The following is a 13,699-nucleotide window of genomic DNA, read 5'->3' as shown; positions in this document are numbered from 1 at the left end:
GCAGGGAGGGGTTGAGCAGGCTGGGACTCTATTCCTTGGAGCACAAGAGGATGAGGGATGATCTTATTGAGGTGCATAAAATCATGAGAGGAATAGATCGGGTAGATGCACATTGCATTTTCCCCAGAGTGGGGTAATCGAGGACCTGAGGTCATAGGATTAAAGTGAAGGGGAAAAGATTTAATAGGAATCTGAGGTGTAACGTTTTGAGTTGGATGGGATGCCGAACTTTGCTTGCAGCAGATCTCATAGCCCCACCGGTGGGCCAGCTGAGGAGTTTTGGCCCGGGCCGGGCAACGTCGCGCGCAGAGTCCGGCGCTCGGGCCAACACTCCTCAGCTGGCCAGCCGGCAGGGCTTTGTGTGCAGTCCAGCACCCGGCACAACTCATCATTCACCCAGACACAGCCGAATCGGTCAACGAATTGTTGTTGGGAATTTATTTTCACCTTTTGTCCCTTATTTGGGAGTGAGAAAGTAGGCAACCCTATGTATCTGTACACTGCGTACAGCCCGATTGTTATCATGTATTGTCTTTCCGCTGACCGATTAGCACGCAACAAAACGTTTTCACTGTACCTCGGTACACGTGACAATAAGCTAAACTGAACTAAACAGAGAGAATTTCCTCATAGAAACATAGAAACATAGAAAATAGGTGCAGGGGGAGGCCATTCGGCCCTTCGAGCCAGCTCCGCCATTCATTCTGATCATGGCTGATCGTCCCCTATCAATAACCCGTGCCTGCCTTCTACCCATATCCCTTGACTCCACTAGTCCCTAGAGCTCTATCTAACTCTCTCTTAAATCCATCCAGTGACTTGGCCTCCACTGCCCTCTGTGGCAGGGAATTCCATAAATTCACAACTCTCTGGGTGAAAAAGTTTTTTCTCACCTCAGTCTTAAATGATCTCCCCTTTATTCTAAGACGGTCGCCCCTGGTTCTGGACTCGCCCAACAATGGGAACATTTTTCCTGCATCTAGCTTGTCCAGTCCTTTTATAATTTTATATGTTTCTATAAGATCGCCCCTCATCCTTCTAAACACCAGTGAATTCAAGCCTAGTCTTTTCAATCTTTCCTCATATGACAGTCCCGCTATCCCAGGGATCCCAGGGTTCAATCCTCGTTGAAATGCATCCATTGAAGGTTGCAAATGGGGCCTCGACTGAAAGACAACCGCTTCATTCCTCTTGTCTGAATGTGAGTGTCAGCTGGCTAGTCGTGCGGATTTTTAGACTTTTTTTAGACTTAGATCCTTTATTTGTCATTCAGACCTTTCGGTCTGAACGAAATGTCGTTGCCTGCAGCCATACATATAATAATAAACAACAAAACACACAATAAACACAATTTAACATCTACCACAGTGAGTTCACCAGGCATCTCCTCACTGTGATGGAGGCAAAAATCTTAGGGTTACTGTCTCTTCCCTCCTCATTCTCCCTCTGAGCTGAGGCGATATGTTGTTACCCCACCGGGCGATGGTAAGTCAGTCCCGCGGCTCAACCATGCTCCGCAAACTAGCCAGTTCAAGCTCCGCGGCCCGGGGGTGGTCGAAGCTGCCCCCCTCCAGTCTAGCGGACGCAGCTGTTGCCGTGGGAGCTCCGGAAAACAGGCACCATCCTGTGACCTTGGATTTGACCTTGGACCTGGACCTGTGACCTGTGGATTTGAGTATAGGAGCAGGGAGGTTCTACTGCAGTTGTACAGGGTCTTGGTGAGACCACACCTGGAGTATTGCGTACAGTTTTGGTCTCCAAATCTGAGGAAGGACATTATTGCCATAGAGGGAGTGCAGAGAAGGTTCACCAGACTGATTCCTGGGATGTCAGGACTGTCTTATGAAGAAAGACTGGATAGACTTGGTTTATACTCTCTAGAATTAGGAGATTGAGAGGGGATCTTATAGAAACTTACAAAATTCTTAAGGGGTTGGACAGGCTAGATGCAGGAAGATTGCTCCCGATGTTGGGGAAGTCCAGGACAAGGGGTCACAGCTTAAGGATAAGGGGGAAATCCTTTAAAACCGAGATGAGAAGAACTTTTTTCACACAGAGAGTGGTGAATCTCTGGAACTCTCTGCCGCAGAGGGTAGTCGAGGCCAGTTCATTGGCTATATTTAAGAGGGAGTTAGATGTGGCCCTCGTGGCTAAGGGGATCAGAGGGTATGGAGAGAAGGCAGGTACGGGATACTGAGCTGGATGATCAGCCATGATCATATTGAATGGCGCTGCAGGCTCGAAGGGCCGAATGGCCTACTCCTGCACCTAATTTCTATGTTTCTATGTTTCTGTGACCTGTGAGCTCCCGACGATGTCGCCCACTGGCCCGCTGCCGAGCCCCGGATTCAGGTCGCCGCCTCAGCCACCAGAGCACCGTCTCAGCCCCGCGCCGGGCCGCCCTCACCGGTGCGCCGTCCCAGCCCCGAGTCGTGTACTGTAAACTCATTTTATTTGCTTAATTTAATCAGTAAAATTCTGGCGTGATCTATAATTCCCGAATTTCTGTTGTAGAAGTGAAGCCAAAAATGACATCAATTATAATGTCTGATGCCATCGTAGGAGCCCATCATTAAATTCTTGTTTGTCCTTTCATTAAATTCTTAACTTTGGGATAATTGGCTGTAGAGAAACACGGGCCTTCCTTAACATAAGTACTCCAAGTCGAGGCAATTACCAAACAAACAGAATGGATTCAATGCACTTTTAATGAAAAGCAGTAAAGGTTTTAATTGAAAAAGTTACATTGCAACAGTTTCATGTTTAGTTCAACTAATCTGGAAGATTGCCATGGTTGCTTAATTGATTATCTGAAATTTTACTGATTAAATTAAGCAAATAAAATGAGTTTACAGTACAAGCGGAATAACTAGGTGATTAACAATGACTTCCAGTTTTACTTGGTAATGCATTGCTAGAAGAAGGGAATTAAATTGTTTTGAATCTACAAAGTGCCATTTCTTTGAAACTTCCTTCTTATTAGTTTCGTTTTTAGTTTAGCTTATTATTGTCACATGTACCGAGATACAGTGAAAAGCTTTTGTTTGCTATCTAGTCAAAGAAATGACTATGCATGAATTAGCAATGTTACAACATTTTGAGATTTTTTAAATCAAGTCTGCAATTTATCCTATCAGATAAAGCATAAAAAGAAGTTTAATTTGACACCTAATTCATTCTCATATCTTCAGTATTAAAAATGTTATGGCCATTTTCATACTCGGAAATTAGCATCTTGTTCCCTATTGCTTTTCCATTGACTTAACACAAAAGCTGTGATCGAGGACAGTCAAAAGCCCATAACTTTCTTAAAAATTAAGAGAACGGAGTTAAATTTTCAGTTATTATAGATTGAAGCATTCTGAAACAAATATGAAACAATCTTACTTGGATGACCTGAAATTAAAGCATATAATTAGTTAGTTACCTAATTGTAGCTAATTACAAAATTCAATTACTAGATCTAAACCTCTATCCATTTCTTAAGAAAATATTAACATTTTTAAATAGCCTGTGTCCAAATAATATTCACGCAAGAATTCACAATATAACATGATTTTTAAATCTCATTGTCATGAATTTATAGGCCAAATGGAAGGCATTTAGTGTTCCCGTAAATTAATGGCCATTTTAATCATCTTGCGAGTGGGATTTCCGCTGACTGGTTCGCACGCAACAAAAGCTTTTCACTGTACCTCGGTACACATGACAATAAACTAAACTCAACCTGTAACTCTGATTAAAGACAGCGCAAAGGTCTCTAATGAGGTAGCTAGCAGGTCCTCTGATGAGTGGGCCGCTCAGATGCCTGATGGGAAGAAACTGTTTGTGACTCTGGAGATTTGCATTTTCAAACTTCTGTACCTCCTGCCCGATGGGAGAGGGGAAAAGCCGGGGAGACCGGTCGGTGTGAGACGGATACTTGACTACATATATTTAATAAGACAAAGTTATGAATTGCAGAAGTCCATTGGAATTGTATCCAAATGTAGTCCATCTGATCTTGTCTTGGTCTCAACTCGCTAATCTCCATCCCAAATCCTGTGGACAGGCACCGACTGAATTGGTTTGAATAAAACAACAGGCACCAACTGAATTGGTACCTATGTTTAAACCACAACTGTGAGAAGGGGGAGAGACAGCACAGGCTGCCAAACTCAAAAATGGGAATTGATTGTTTGATCTGTTCTGAACCAAGACACAATACATCCTTGAAAAGCTCTGTTTTCCATTCTCTCTTCATCAGCTTTCCCAGCCAGCTGCTTTTGGCTTGTGACACACCTGATATGTAGGTCAATATTGCCCTGATCTAAAGGTCACCTTATGGGTCCAGAAATAGAACAGGATGTCCAGGAATAAAATATGTTTCAAAGAAGAAAGTCTCCTGATGTTCTCGCCATTGTTGTTTTCTTTGCAAAATGTATTGTCTGGTTATTATCATATTAGTGTTTTTGGGGAGCTTCCTGTGCATATATCACCACTCACATTAAAAAATATGACTATAGAAACATAGAAACATAGAAATTAGGTGCAGGAGTAGGCCATTCGGCCCTTCGAGCCTGCACCGTCATTTAATATGATCATGGCTGATCATCCAACTCAGTATCCCGTACCTGCCTTCTCTCCATACCCTCTGATCCCCTTGCCCACAAGGGCCACATCTAACTCCCTCTTAAATATAGCCAATGAACTGGCCTCAACTACCCTCTGTGGCAGAGAGTTCCAGAGATTCACCACTCTCTGTGTGAAAAAAGTTCTCCTCATCTCGGTTTTTAAAGGATTTCCCCCTTATCCTTAAGCTGTGACCCCTTGTCCTGGACTTCCCCAACATCGGGAACAATCTTCCTGCATCTAGCCTGTCCAACCCCTTAAGAATTTTGTAAGTTTCTATAAGATCCCCTCTCAATCTCCTAAATTCTAGAGAGTATAAACCAAGTCTATCCAGTCTTTCTTCATAAGACAGTCCTGACATCCCAGGAATCAGTCTGGTGAACCTTCTCTGCACTCCCTCTATGGCAATAATGTCCTTCCTCAGATTTGGAGACCAAAACTGCACGCAATACTCCAGGTGTGGTCTCACCAAGACCCTATACAACTGCAGTAGAACCTTCCTGCTCCTATACTCAAATCCTCTTGCTATGAAAGCCAACATGCCATTCGCTTTCTTTACTGCCTGCTGCACCTGCATGCCTACCTTCAATGACTGGTGTACCATGACACCCAGGTCTCGCTGCATCTCCCCCTTTCCCAATCGGCCACCGTTTAGATAATAATCTGCTTTCCCATTTTTGCCACCAAAATGGATAACCTCACATTTATCCACATTAAACTGCATCTGCCAAACATTTGCCCACTCACCCAGCCTATCCAAGTCACCTTGCAGTCTCCTAGCATCCTCCTCACACCTAACACTGCCCCCCAGCTTAGTGTCATCCGCAAACTTGGAGATATTGCCTTCAATTCCCTCATCCAGATCATTAATATATATTGTAAATAGCTGGGGTCCCAGTACTGACCCTTGCGGTACCCCACTAGTCACTGCCTGCCATTGTGAAAAGGACCCGTTTACTCCTACTCTTTGCTTCCTGTTTGCCAGCCAGTTCTCTATCCACATCAATACTGAACCCCCAATGCCATGTGCTTTAAGTTTGTATACTAATCTCTTATGTGGGACCTTGTCGAAAGCCTTCTGGAAGTCCAGATACACCACATCCACTGGTTCTCCCCTATCCACGCTACTAGTTACATCCTCGAAAAATTCTATAAGATTCGTCAGACATGATTTACCTTTCGTAAATCCATGCTGACTTTGTCCAATGATTTCACCACTTTCCAAATGTGCTGCTATCCCATCTTTAATAACTGACTCTAGCAGTTTCCCCACTACCGATGTTAGGCTAACTGGTCTGTAATTCCCCGTTTTCTCTCTCCCTCCCTTCTTAAAAAGTGGGGTTACGTTTGCTACCCGCCAATCCTCTGGAACTACTTCAGAATCTAAAGAGTTTTGAAAGATTATTACTAATGCATCCACTATTTCTGGAGCTACTTCCTTAAGTACTCTGGGATGCAGCCTATCTGGCCCTGGGGATTTATCGGCCTTTAATCCATTCAATTTACCCAACACCACTTCCCGACTAACCTGGATTTCACTCAATTCCTCCACCTCCTTTGACCCGCGGGCCCCTGCTATTTCCGGCAGATCATTTATGTCTTCCTTAGTGAAGACGGAACCAAAGTAGTTATTCAATTGGTCCGCCATATCCTGGTTCCCCATGATCAACTCACCTGTTTCTGACTGCAAGGGACCTACATTTGTTTTAACTAATCTCTTTCTTTTCACATATCTATAAAAACTTTTGCAGTCAGTTTTTATGTTCACTGCCAGTTTTCTTTCATAATCCATTTTTCCTTTTCTAATTAAGCCCTTCGTCCTCCTCTGCTGGTCTCTGAATTTCTCCCAGTCCTCCGGTATGCTGCTTTTTCTGGCTAGTTTGTACGCATCATCCTTTGCTTTGATACTATCCCTGATTTCCCTTGTTATCCATGGATGCACTACCTTCACTGATTTATTCTTTTGCCAAACTGGGATGAACAATTTTTGTAGTTCATCCATGCAGTCTTTAAATGCCTTCCATTGCATATCCACCGTCAACCCTTTTAGAATTAATTGCCAGTCAATCTTGGCCAATTCACGTCTCATACCCTCAAAGTTACCTTTCTTTAAGTTCAAAACCATTGTTTCTGAATTAACAATGTCACTCTCCATCCTAATGAAGAACTCAACCATATTATGGTCACTCTTGCCCAAGGGGCCACGCACAACAAGACTACTAACTAACCCTTCCTCATTACTCAATACCCAGTCTAAAATAGCCAGCTCTCTCGTTGGTTCCTCTACATGTTGGTTTAGATAACTATCCCGCATACATTCCAAGAAATCCTCTTCCTCAGCACCCCTGCCAGTTTGATTCACCCAATCTATATGTAGATTGAAGTCACCCATTATAACTGCTTTGCCTTTGTCGCAAGCATTTCTAATTTCCTGTTTGATGCCATCCCCAACTTCACTACTACTGTTAGGTGGCCTGTACACAACACCCACCAGCGTTTTCTGCCCCTTATTGTTTCGCAGCTCTACCCATACCGATTCCACATCCTCCAAACTAATGTCCTTCCTTTCCATTGCGTTAATCTCCTCTCTAACCAGCAACACTACCCCACCTCCTTTTCCTTTCTCTCTATCCCACCTGAATATTGAATATACTCAGTTCTTTCAGACCCAGTGGAAACTCTTGCTTGTATTGTACTGCATGCTGTCTTTGTGAAAAGGATGCGTCTCATTTAATTCTGAAGGTGTTGGGGTAAGGCACAGATCCTTGTGCATAAAGTTGCAGGTGGACACAAGGGACTATGGTTTATAAGAAAAAAATGACACAAGTGCTGGAGTAATGCCCCGTGTCCCACTTTGGAAACCTGAACAGCAACCTCTGGAGACTTTGCGCCCCAACCCAAGGTTTCCGTGCAATTCCCGGAGGTTGCAGGTGTTTGCCGGAGGTTGCAGGTAGGGAGACTGACAAAAACCTCCGGGAACCGCACGGAAACCTTGGGTGGGGCGCAAAGTCTCCAGAGGTTTCCGTTCAGCTTTCCTAAGTGGGACAGGGGCATAACTCAGCAGGTCAGGCAGTATCTTCGGAGAACTTGGATAGGTGGTGTTTCGGGTCAGGTTTGAAGAAGGGTCCCGCGTCGAAACCTCGCCCATGCATGTCCTCCAGACATGCTTGATAAAGTTAGATCACGGTCATACAATTTAATCGTTAAGGTGCAGAATAGGCTAGTAGGAGTTTTCTAAACTGATCCCTGCATTATGGTGAATTGGTGTAAATTCAGAGGAGATGCCTAGTGGCTTTCCTAGAGGCTTGGAGTGGATGGGTGCTGATATCTTTGTTGGATCTTGCCGAAAATAAAATGGGTCAATGTCATGAAAGAATTTGACAGCATAGACAAAGGATTTTAAAATCAAGATACTGCTTAACAAGCAGAATAGTGTGGACAATGGACAAATAGGACTGGCTCTCTTGATATCATTGCTCCTTCATTATCACTGGTCTCAAGCCCACAGCACCGTAGGAACGCAAGAACCGCAGTGGATTAAGAAAGAAGGTCACCACAACTATCTCAAACAGGATGTTTCCCTTAGTGGAAGAGTCTAGAACTAGAGGTCAAAGCCTCAGAATTAAAGGACGTTCTTTTAGGTAGGAGATTAGAAGAAATGTATTTAGTCAGAGGGTGGTGAATCTGTGGCATTCTTTGCTACAGAAGACTGTGGAGGACAAAAGCCCTGTCCCACTGTACGAGTTCATTCAAGAGTTCTCCCCGAGTTTGCCCTGATTCGAACTCGGAGATTTATGGTAATGGTCGCTCATAAGTACTCGGGGCTCTCGTGGACATTTTTCAACATGTTGAAAAATCTTCACGAGTCTTCCCGAGCTTACTTGCCATTAGCGAGTCTTCCCGAGTACCTGCCGTTAGCGTTACGAGCTGCTAAGAGTCGCCCCGAGCTCCGACGTAACCGCTACGTTCATTCTCCGTGCTTACCACGAGTATGATTTTTTTTAAATTCGGGAGAGCTCCTGGAATGAACTTGTACCGTGGGACAGGGCTTTTAAGCTTTCAGAGTTGAGTTTGGCACATATTTCATCACAATTCCCAACATAGCTCATTTCTTTTACAGAATACGGTGCAACTGGCAAGGCCAGGATTTCCCTAAATGTCCCTCAACAGCTGGCAGTTCAAACCTTTGTTGTTCTCTATTGAGATTGCTTGAGTAATAGTGTTGGAGAGGGTACACTAGGATTTGGACCCAGAGAGGATACAGGAACAAATCAACATACAAATGAAACAGATTATTTCCAAATCCCCGTGAATATAAATTGTGCTGAGATTCTATCTATTTTCAAGATAATGCGATGATTCCATTACCGATTTCTACATGTTTTCTGTTTAATAAACACTGTTAATAATGTATGAAAAGATTTGCAATCCGACATAAGTACGTGACTAGAATTGGCAATTGCACAAAAAAATGTAACGTGGGGATTCCCTGTTTCCTTGAAACATGCTGGCGCTGCGATTTTCTTCTGAATTGAATGTTTGATTCAAAGGACAGAGTTGGCTGGGGGTGTTTTAACTCTTGGATTTTTTTTTTTTTTTTGAAATGTTAAATTGCAAAACTGTGAAATATGATCTGGCCTGTGGATTAGATTGTGATGTGTTACAACCACAGAGGACCTCTTCAGCCAGAGTTCCTTTTAGTGGTACTAGAGAAGTAACCAGCATGAGTGGAACTAATTCAAAGTCTATTCTGGCACTGGAGGATTTATCCCTCCCTGGCATGGAAACTGGAGTGGTTCACTTTTTTGTGTTAGTCGTTGAACAATTTCTACCGAAGAAATTTATAGTCATTGGATATTTATTAGGCAGAGATAGATAGATTTTTGATTAGTACTGGTGTCAGAGGTTATGGCGGGAAGGCAGGAGAATGGGGTTAGTGAGGGATGCCATGATTGAACGGCATAGACTTGATGGGCCGAATGGACTCATTCTACTCTTATTCCGTATGAACCCCATGAACTACAACTAGGCCTGAACAGTGAGAGTCTTGCTAATACTGCCCAGATTCCCCAAATTAATTAATAAAATAAAGTCAAGTCAAGTCAAGTCACATTTATTTATATAGCACATTTAAAAACAACTCTCGTTGGCCAAAGTGCTTTACATTTGTTATAAGAATAGCACAACAAAACAGACTACATACATATATACATATAGCCCTCGCTCAGTGGACATCAGGAAAGGCTTGGGAGTATAGATACGTTTTTAGTCTTGACTTAAGGGAGTCGATGGAGGGGGCAGTTCTGATGGGAAGGGGGATGCTGTTCCACAGTCTAGGAGCTGCAACCGCTAAGGCGCGGTCGCCCCTGAGCTTATGCCTAGACCGCGGGATATTCAGCAGCCCCAAGTCGGCCGATCTACGGGGCCTGGATGTGGAGTGGTGGGTGAGAAGACTTTTTATGTAGGTGTGGGGCAAGCCCATTGAGGGCTTTGTAGACATGGAGGAGTATCTTGAAATGTATACGGAACCACACAGGGAGCCAGTGGAGAGAGGCCAGGATCGGTGTGATGTGGTCCCTTTTTCGGGTGCCCGTCAGGAGTCTCGCTGCGGCGTTTTGGACCAGTTGCAGGCGGGACAGGGAAGATCGGCTGATGCCAGTGTAAAGAGAGTTGCAGTAATCTAGGCGGGAGGAGATGAATGCTTAAGATTAGTTAGGAGATATAATCGCTTAAAATGTGATCAAAAATATGAATAAGTGAAACACAAAGGGCTGATATAAGTCAGTAGGTCAAGCAGCACCTCTGGAGGGATTGGACAGGCGACGTTTCGGGTCAGGACTCTTCTTCAGACTTCTTCGATCTGAAGAAGGTTCCCGACTCAAAATCTCTTCATTCCCTCCTCAGATGCTGCCTGCCCATTGTGTTAACCCAGCACTTTGTGCTTCACTCAAGATTCCAGCAGTTCCTTGCGGCTCCAAATGATTAACGAGGCTTATCTTCAAGGACAGATAGATTGATGTCATTCTCAACAGCAGGGCAGATAGGAGGCTGTAACGATTCAGCAGTCTAAAATATTGAATGGATAATTGGAACTGGAAGACACAAGATAAGGCTCCATATGACATTCCTAATCATTATTTGCTTATAAGAAAACAGCCTTTCGAGGCACTGATGGAAATGTTAAGCACTTAGTTTTCTCTGTGTAGCATGGACCTTTGAGTGCAGTGGGTCCCTCAGCCTAACTTAAGGCATTGGTTGAAATGTTCAGATTAATTCCGAAGTGACTGTGCTAGCATTGTGAACAATGAGTATGGGTACACTAAACTGGGAAAAGTGAAAATAAATGGTTGCTTCGCCAGGAGGACTCAGAAGGGCAAGGTTACATTCTGGGTGGACTCGGCTTGTACTCACTAGAATTTAGAAGATTGAGGGGGGATCTTATAGAAACTTACAAAATTCTTAAGGGGTTGGACAGGCTAGATGCAGGAAGATTATTCCCGATGTTGGGGAAGTCCAGAACAAGGGGTCACAGTTCAAGGATAAGGGGGAAATCTTTTAGGACCGAGATGAGAAAAACATTTTTTCACACAGAGAGTGGTGAATCTGTGGAATTCTCTGCCACAGAAGGTAGTTGAAGCCAGTTCATTAGCTATATTTAAGAGGGAGTTAGATGTGGCCCTTGTGGCTAAAGGGGATCAGGGGGTATGGAGAGAAGGCAGGTACGGGATACTGAGTTGGATGATCAGCCATGATCATATTGAATGACGGTGCAGGCTCGAAGGGCCGAATGGCCTACTCCTGCACCTAATTTCTATGTTTCAATTCCCTGTGGTTAATTGGGAAAGGGAGCATATATTGGCGAAGTTAGTGAAGGTGGGAGATTATACAGACTTCGCGCACAGGTTAAAAGCTGCTTCAGACATCATGCTGGTTCTATTTCAAAGTCCTCCTCCTGAGAGGCAGATCAAATGGATTATTTCTATATGCCAGCCTGCAGACGGTAGGTGACCACTGTCATGTTCTTTCGTCTGCTATCAAAGGCATCGAGGAGTTGAAACAACTCCCATTCCCTTTTGTACTTTATGATTCCTTCCTCTCATCGAGGGTAAGTTCCATCCATACATCACCTGAAAGATTGAGGGCAATATCACGCTCTATGGACTTTGGCATTTCCATTTCCCGCTCTGAAACAAAGGTGTTATTGTGTCAGAGTTCCAGAAATGCACTGAGACTCACAAATGATTGCTTTCCCCAGGCTTACAATAATCGCAGAGTGCCAATTACAGCTGCACAACTTTCCAATGGATGAACATTCTTGCCCTCTCATCTTCTCGAGCTGTGAGTATTATTTATATCATTGAATTAGACATAAATGTAAACACTGATTCAGTTATTTTTGTTACTGACACAAGGATTGTTGCTTCTTATACCCTGTGGAACAGCCAGAATAATAGTCAATTGAAAGACTCCAGTCTTGTTATAGTCATAGAGTGATACAGGGTGGAAGCAGGACCTTCGGCCCAACTTGCCCACAGCGACCAACATGTCCCAGCCACACTAGTCTCACCTGCCTGCATTTGGCCCATATCCCTCCAAACCTGACCAATCCATGTACCTGTCCCAGTTTCTTAAATGATGGGATAGTCCCAGCCTCAACTACCTCCTCTGGCAGTCTGAAGAAGGGTTTCGGCCCTAACCATTGCCTATTTCCTTCGCTCCACACATGCTGCTGCACCTGCTCAGTTTCTCCAGCATTTTTGTGTACCAACCTCCTCTGGCAGCTTGTTCCACACACCCACCCCCTTTGTGTGAAAAAGTTGCCCCTCAGATCCCTATTAAATCATTTCCTCTTCACCTTTCCCCTTCCACCTTCCCCTTCACCTTAAACCTATCTTCTCTGGTCCGGGATTCACCTACTCTGGGCAAGAGACTCAGTGCATCTAGCCAATCTATTCCTCTCATGATTCAATCATTCATTTATCCATTCATTCATCCATCCATCCATTTATTCATTCATTCAATCATTCATTCATTCATTAATTCAATCATTCAATCATTCATCAATCATTCATTCAATCATACACTCATTCATTCATTCAATCATACATTCATTCATTCATGCATTCAATCAATCATTCATCATCATTCATTCATTCATTCATTCAATCAATCATTCATTCATACATTCATTCATTCATCCATCATTCATTCATTCTCATGATTTTATACACCTCCATAAGACCAGCCCTCATTCTCCTGCTCTCCAGGGAATAAAACCCCAGCCTACTCAACCTCTCCCTATAGCTCAGACTCCCGGCAACATCCTCGTAAATCTTCTCTGTACCCTTTCCAACATCTTTCCTATAAAAACATGGTGCCCAGAACTGAACACTCTAAATGCGGCCTCACCAAAGTCTTATACAATGTTATACGTTGAGAAGGGTGCGAAGGGAAAATGGGATAAAATAATGTCTTCCTTGTCCCTCCATTCTTTGTGGAATAACACACGTAATATGATTCATTTGAAACTTTTAAAAATCACATACTTAGATAACTACACCAGTCAAAACATGCCTTCTATGGATTAGCATAATTGTCATTGAAAGGAACTAATATAGCTGTAAATGGTGGGATGTTTATGGGTGTTAAATGACTGCATGGTAGGGATTACACCCAATTAATGGGTCTATTATTATTATTACATTTCAGTTATTAGTTGCAATTATTATTATCCCAGATTGAAAATGGGAGTGAGTTGGGGAAAGCAAAATAAATTTATGAGGTGAAAATTGCTCTGTTTAGCAACATTGAGATATACAGTCCTGTAAATCTTTCACCTCTCCAACCATGGATGAGATCGTTCATGATTAATTTAAGATTCCACTGAAAACAGCATATAAAGATTGCTTTTAGGTCAATTGTCAAAAATGTCAGCGGGAAATGCCCATCATTAGTCCTCCTGCAGTGTTTTGAAAGTACCTCCCCGCAGTGTTTTGAAATTTTCTATTAAATGCTATGAATTGCAATTAAAAAAAAAGTGTTGCAATGGAGGTTGGAGAGATAATATATATATATATTGAAATAAATA

At 43.3% G+C, this 13,699-nt stretch overlaps 1 protein-coding gene across 1 annotated transcript in view; it reads left to right on the top strand.

The window, feature by feature from the left end:
* Window positions 1-12,252, top strand: part of LOC129697847 (gamma-aminobutyric acid receptor subunit gamma-3-like) — a 252,892-nt gene extending 240,640 nt beyond the window's left edge. The window contains exon 5 of the mRNA XM_055636508.1: window positions 11,867-12,252. Within this exon, the coding sequence (XP_055492483.1) occupies window positions 11,867-11,972 (106 nt within the window). The 3' untranslated portion in view covers window positions 11,973-12,252. The remainder of the gene's footprint in view (window positions 1-11,866) is intronic.
* The last annotated feature ends 1,447 nt before the right edge of the window (window positions 12,253-13,699 follow it).

Source organism: Leucoraja erinacea, chromosome 6, assembly GCF_028641065.1.
Source record: "Leucoraja erinacea ecotype New England chromosome 6, Leri_hhj_1, whole genome shotgun sequence".
Lineage (NCBI taxonomy): Eukaryota > Metazoa > Chordata > Chondrichthyes > Rajiformes > Rajidae > Leucoraja > Leucoraja erinaceus.
The sequence above is the reverse complement of the archived record's forward strand: the minus strand, read 5'-3'. Positions and strand labels throughout refer to the sequence as shown.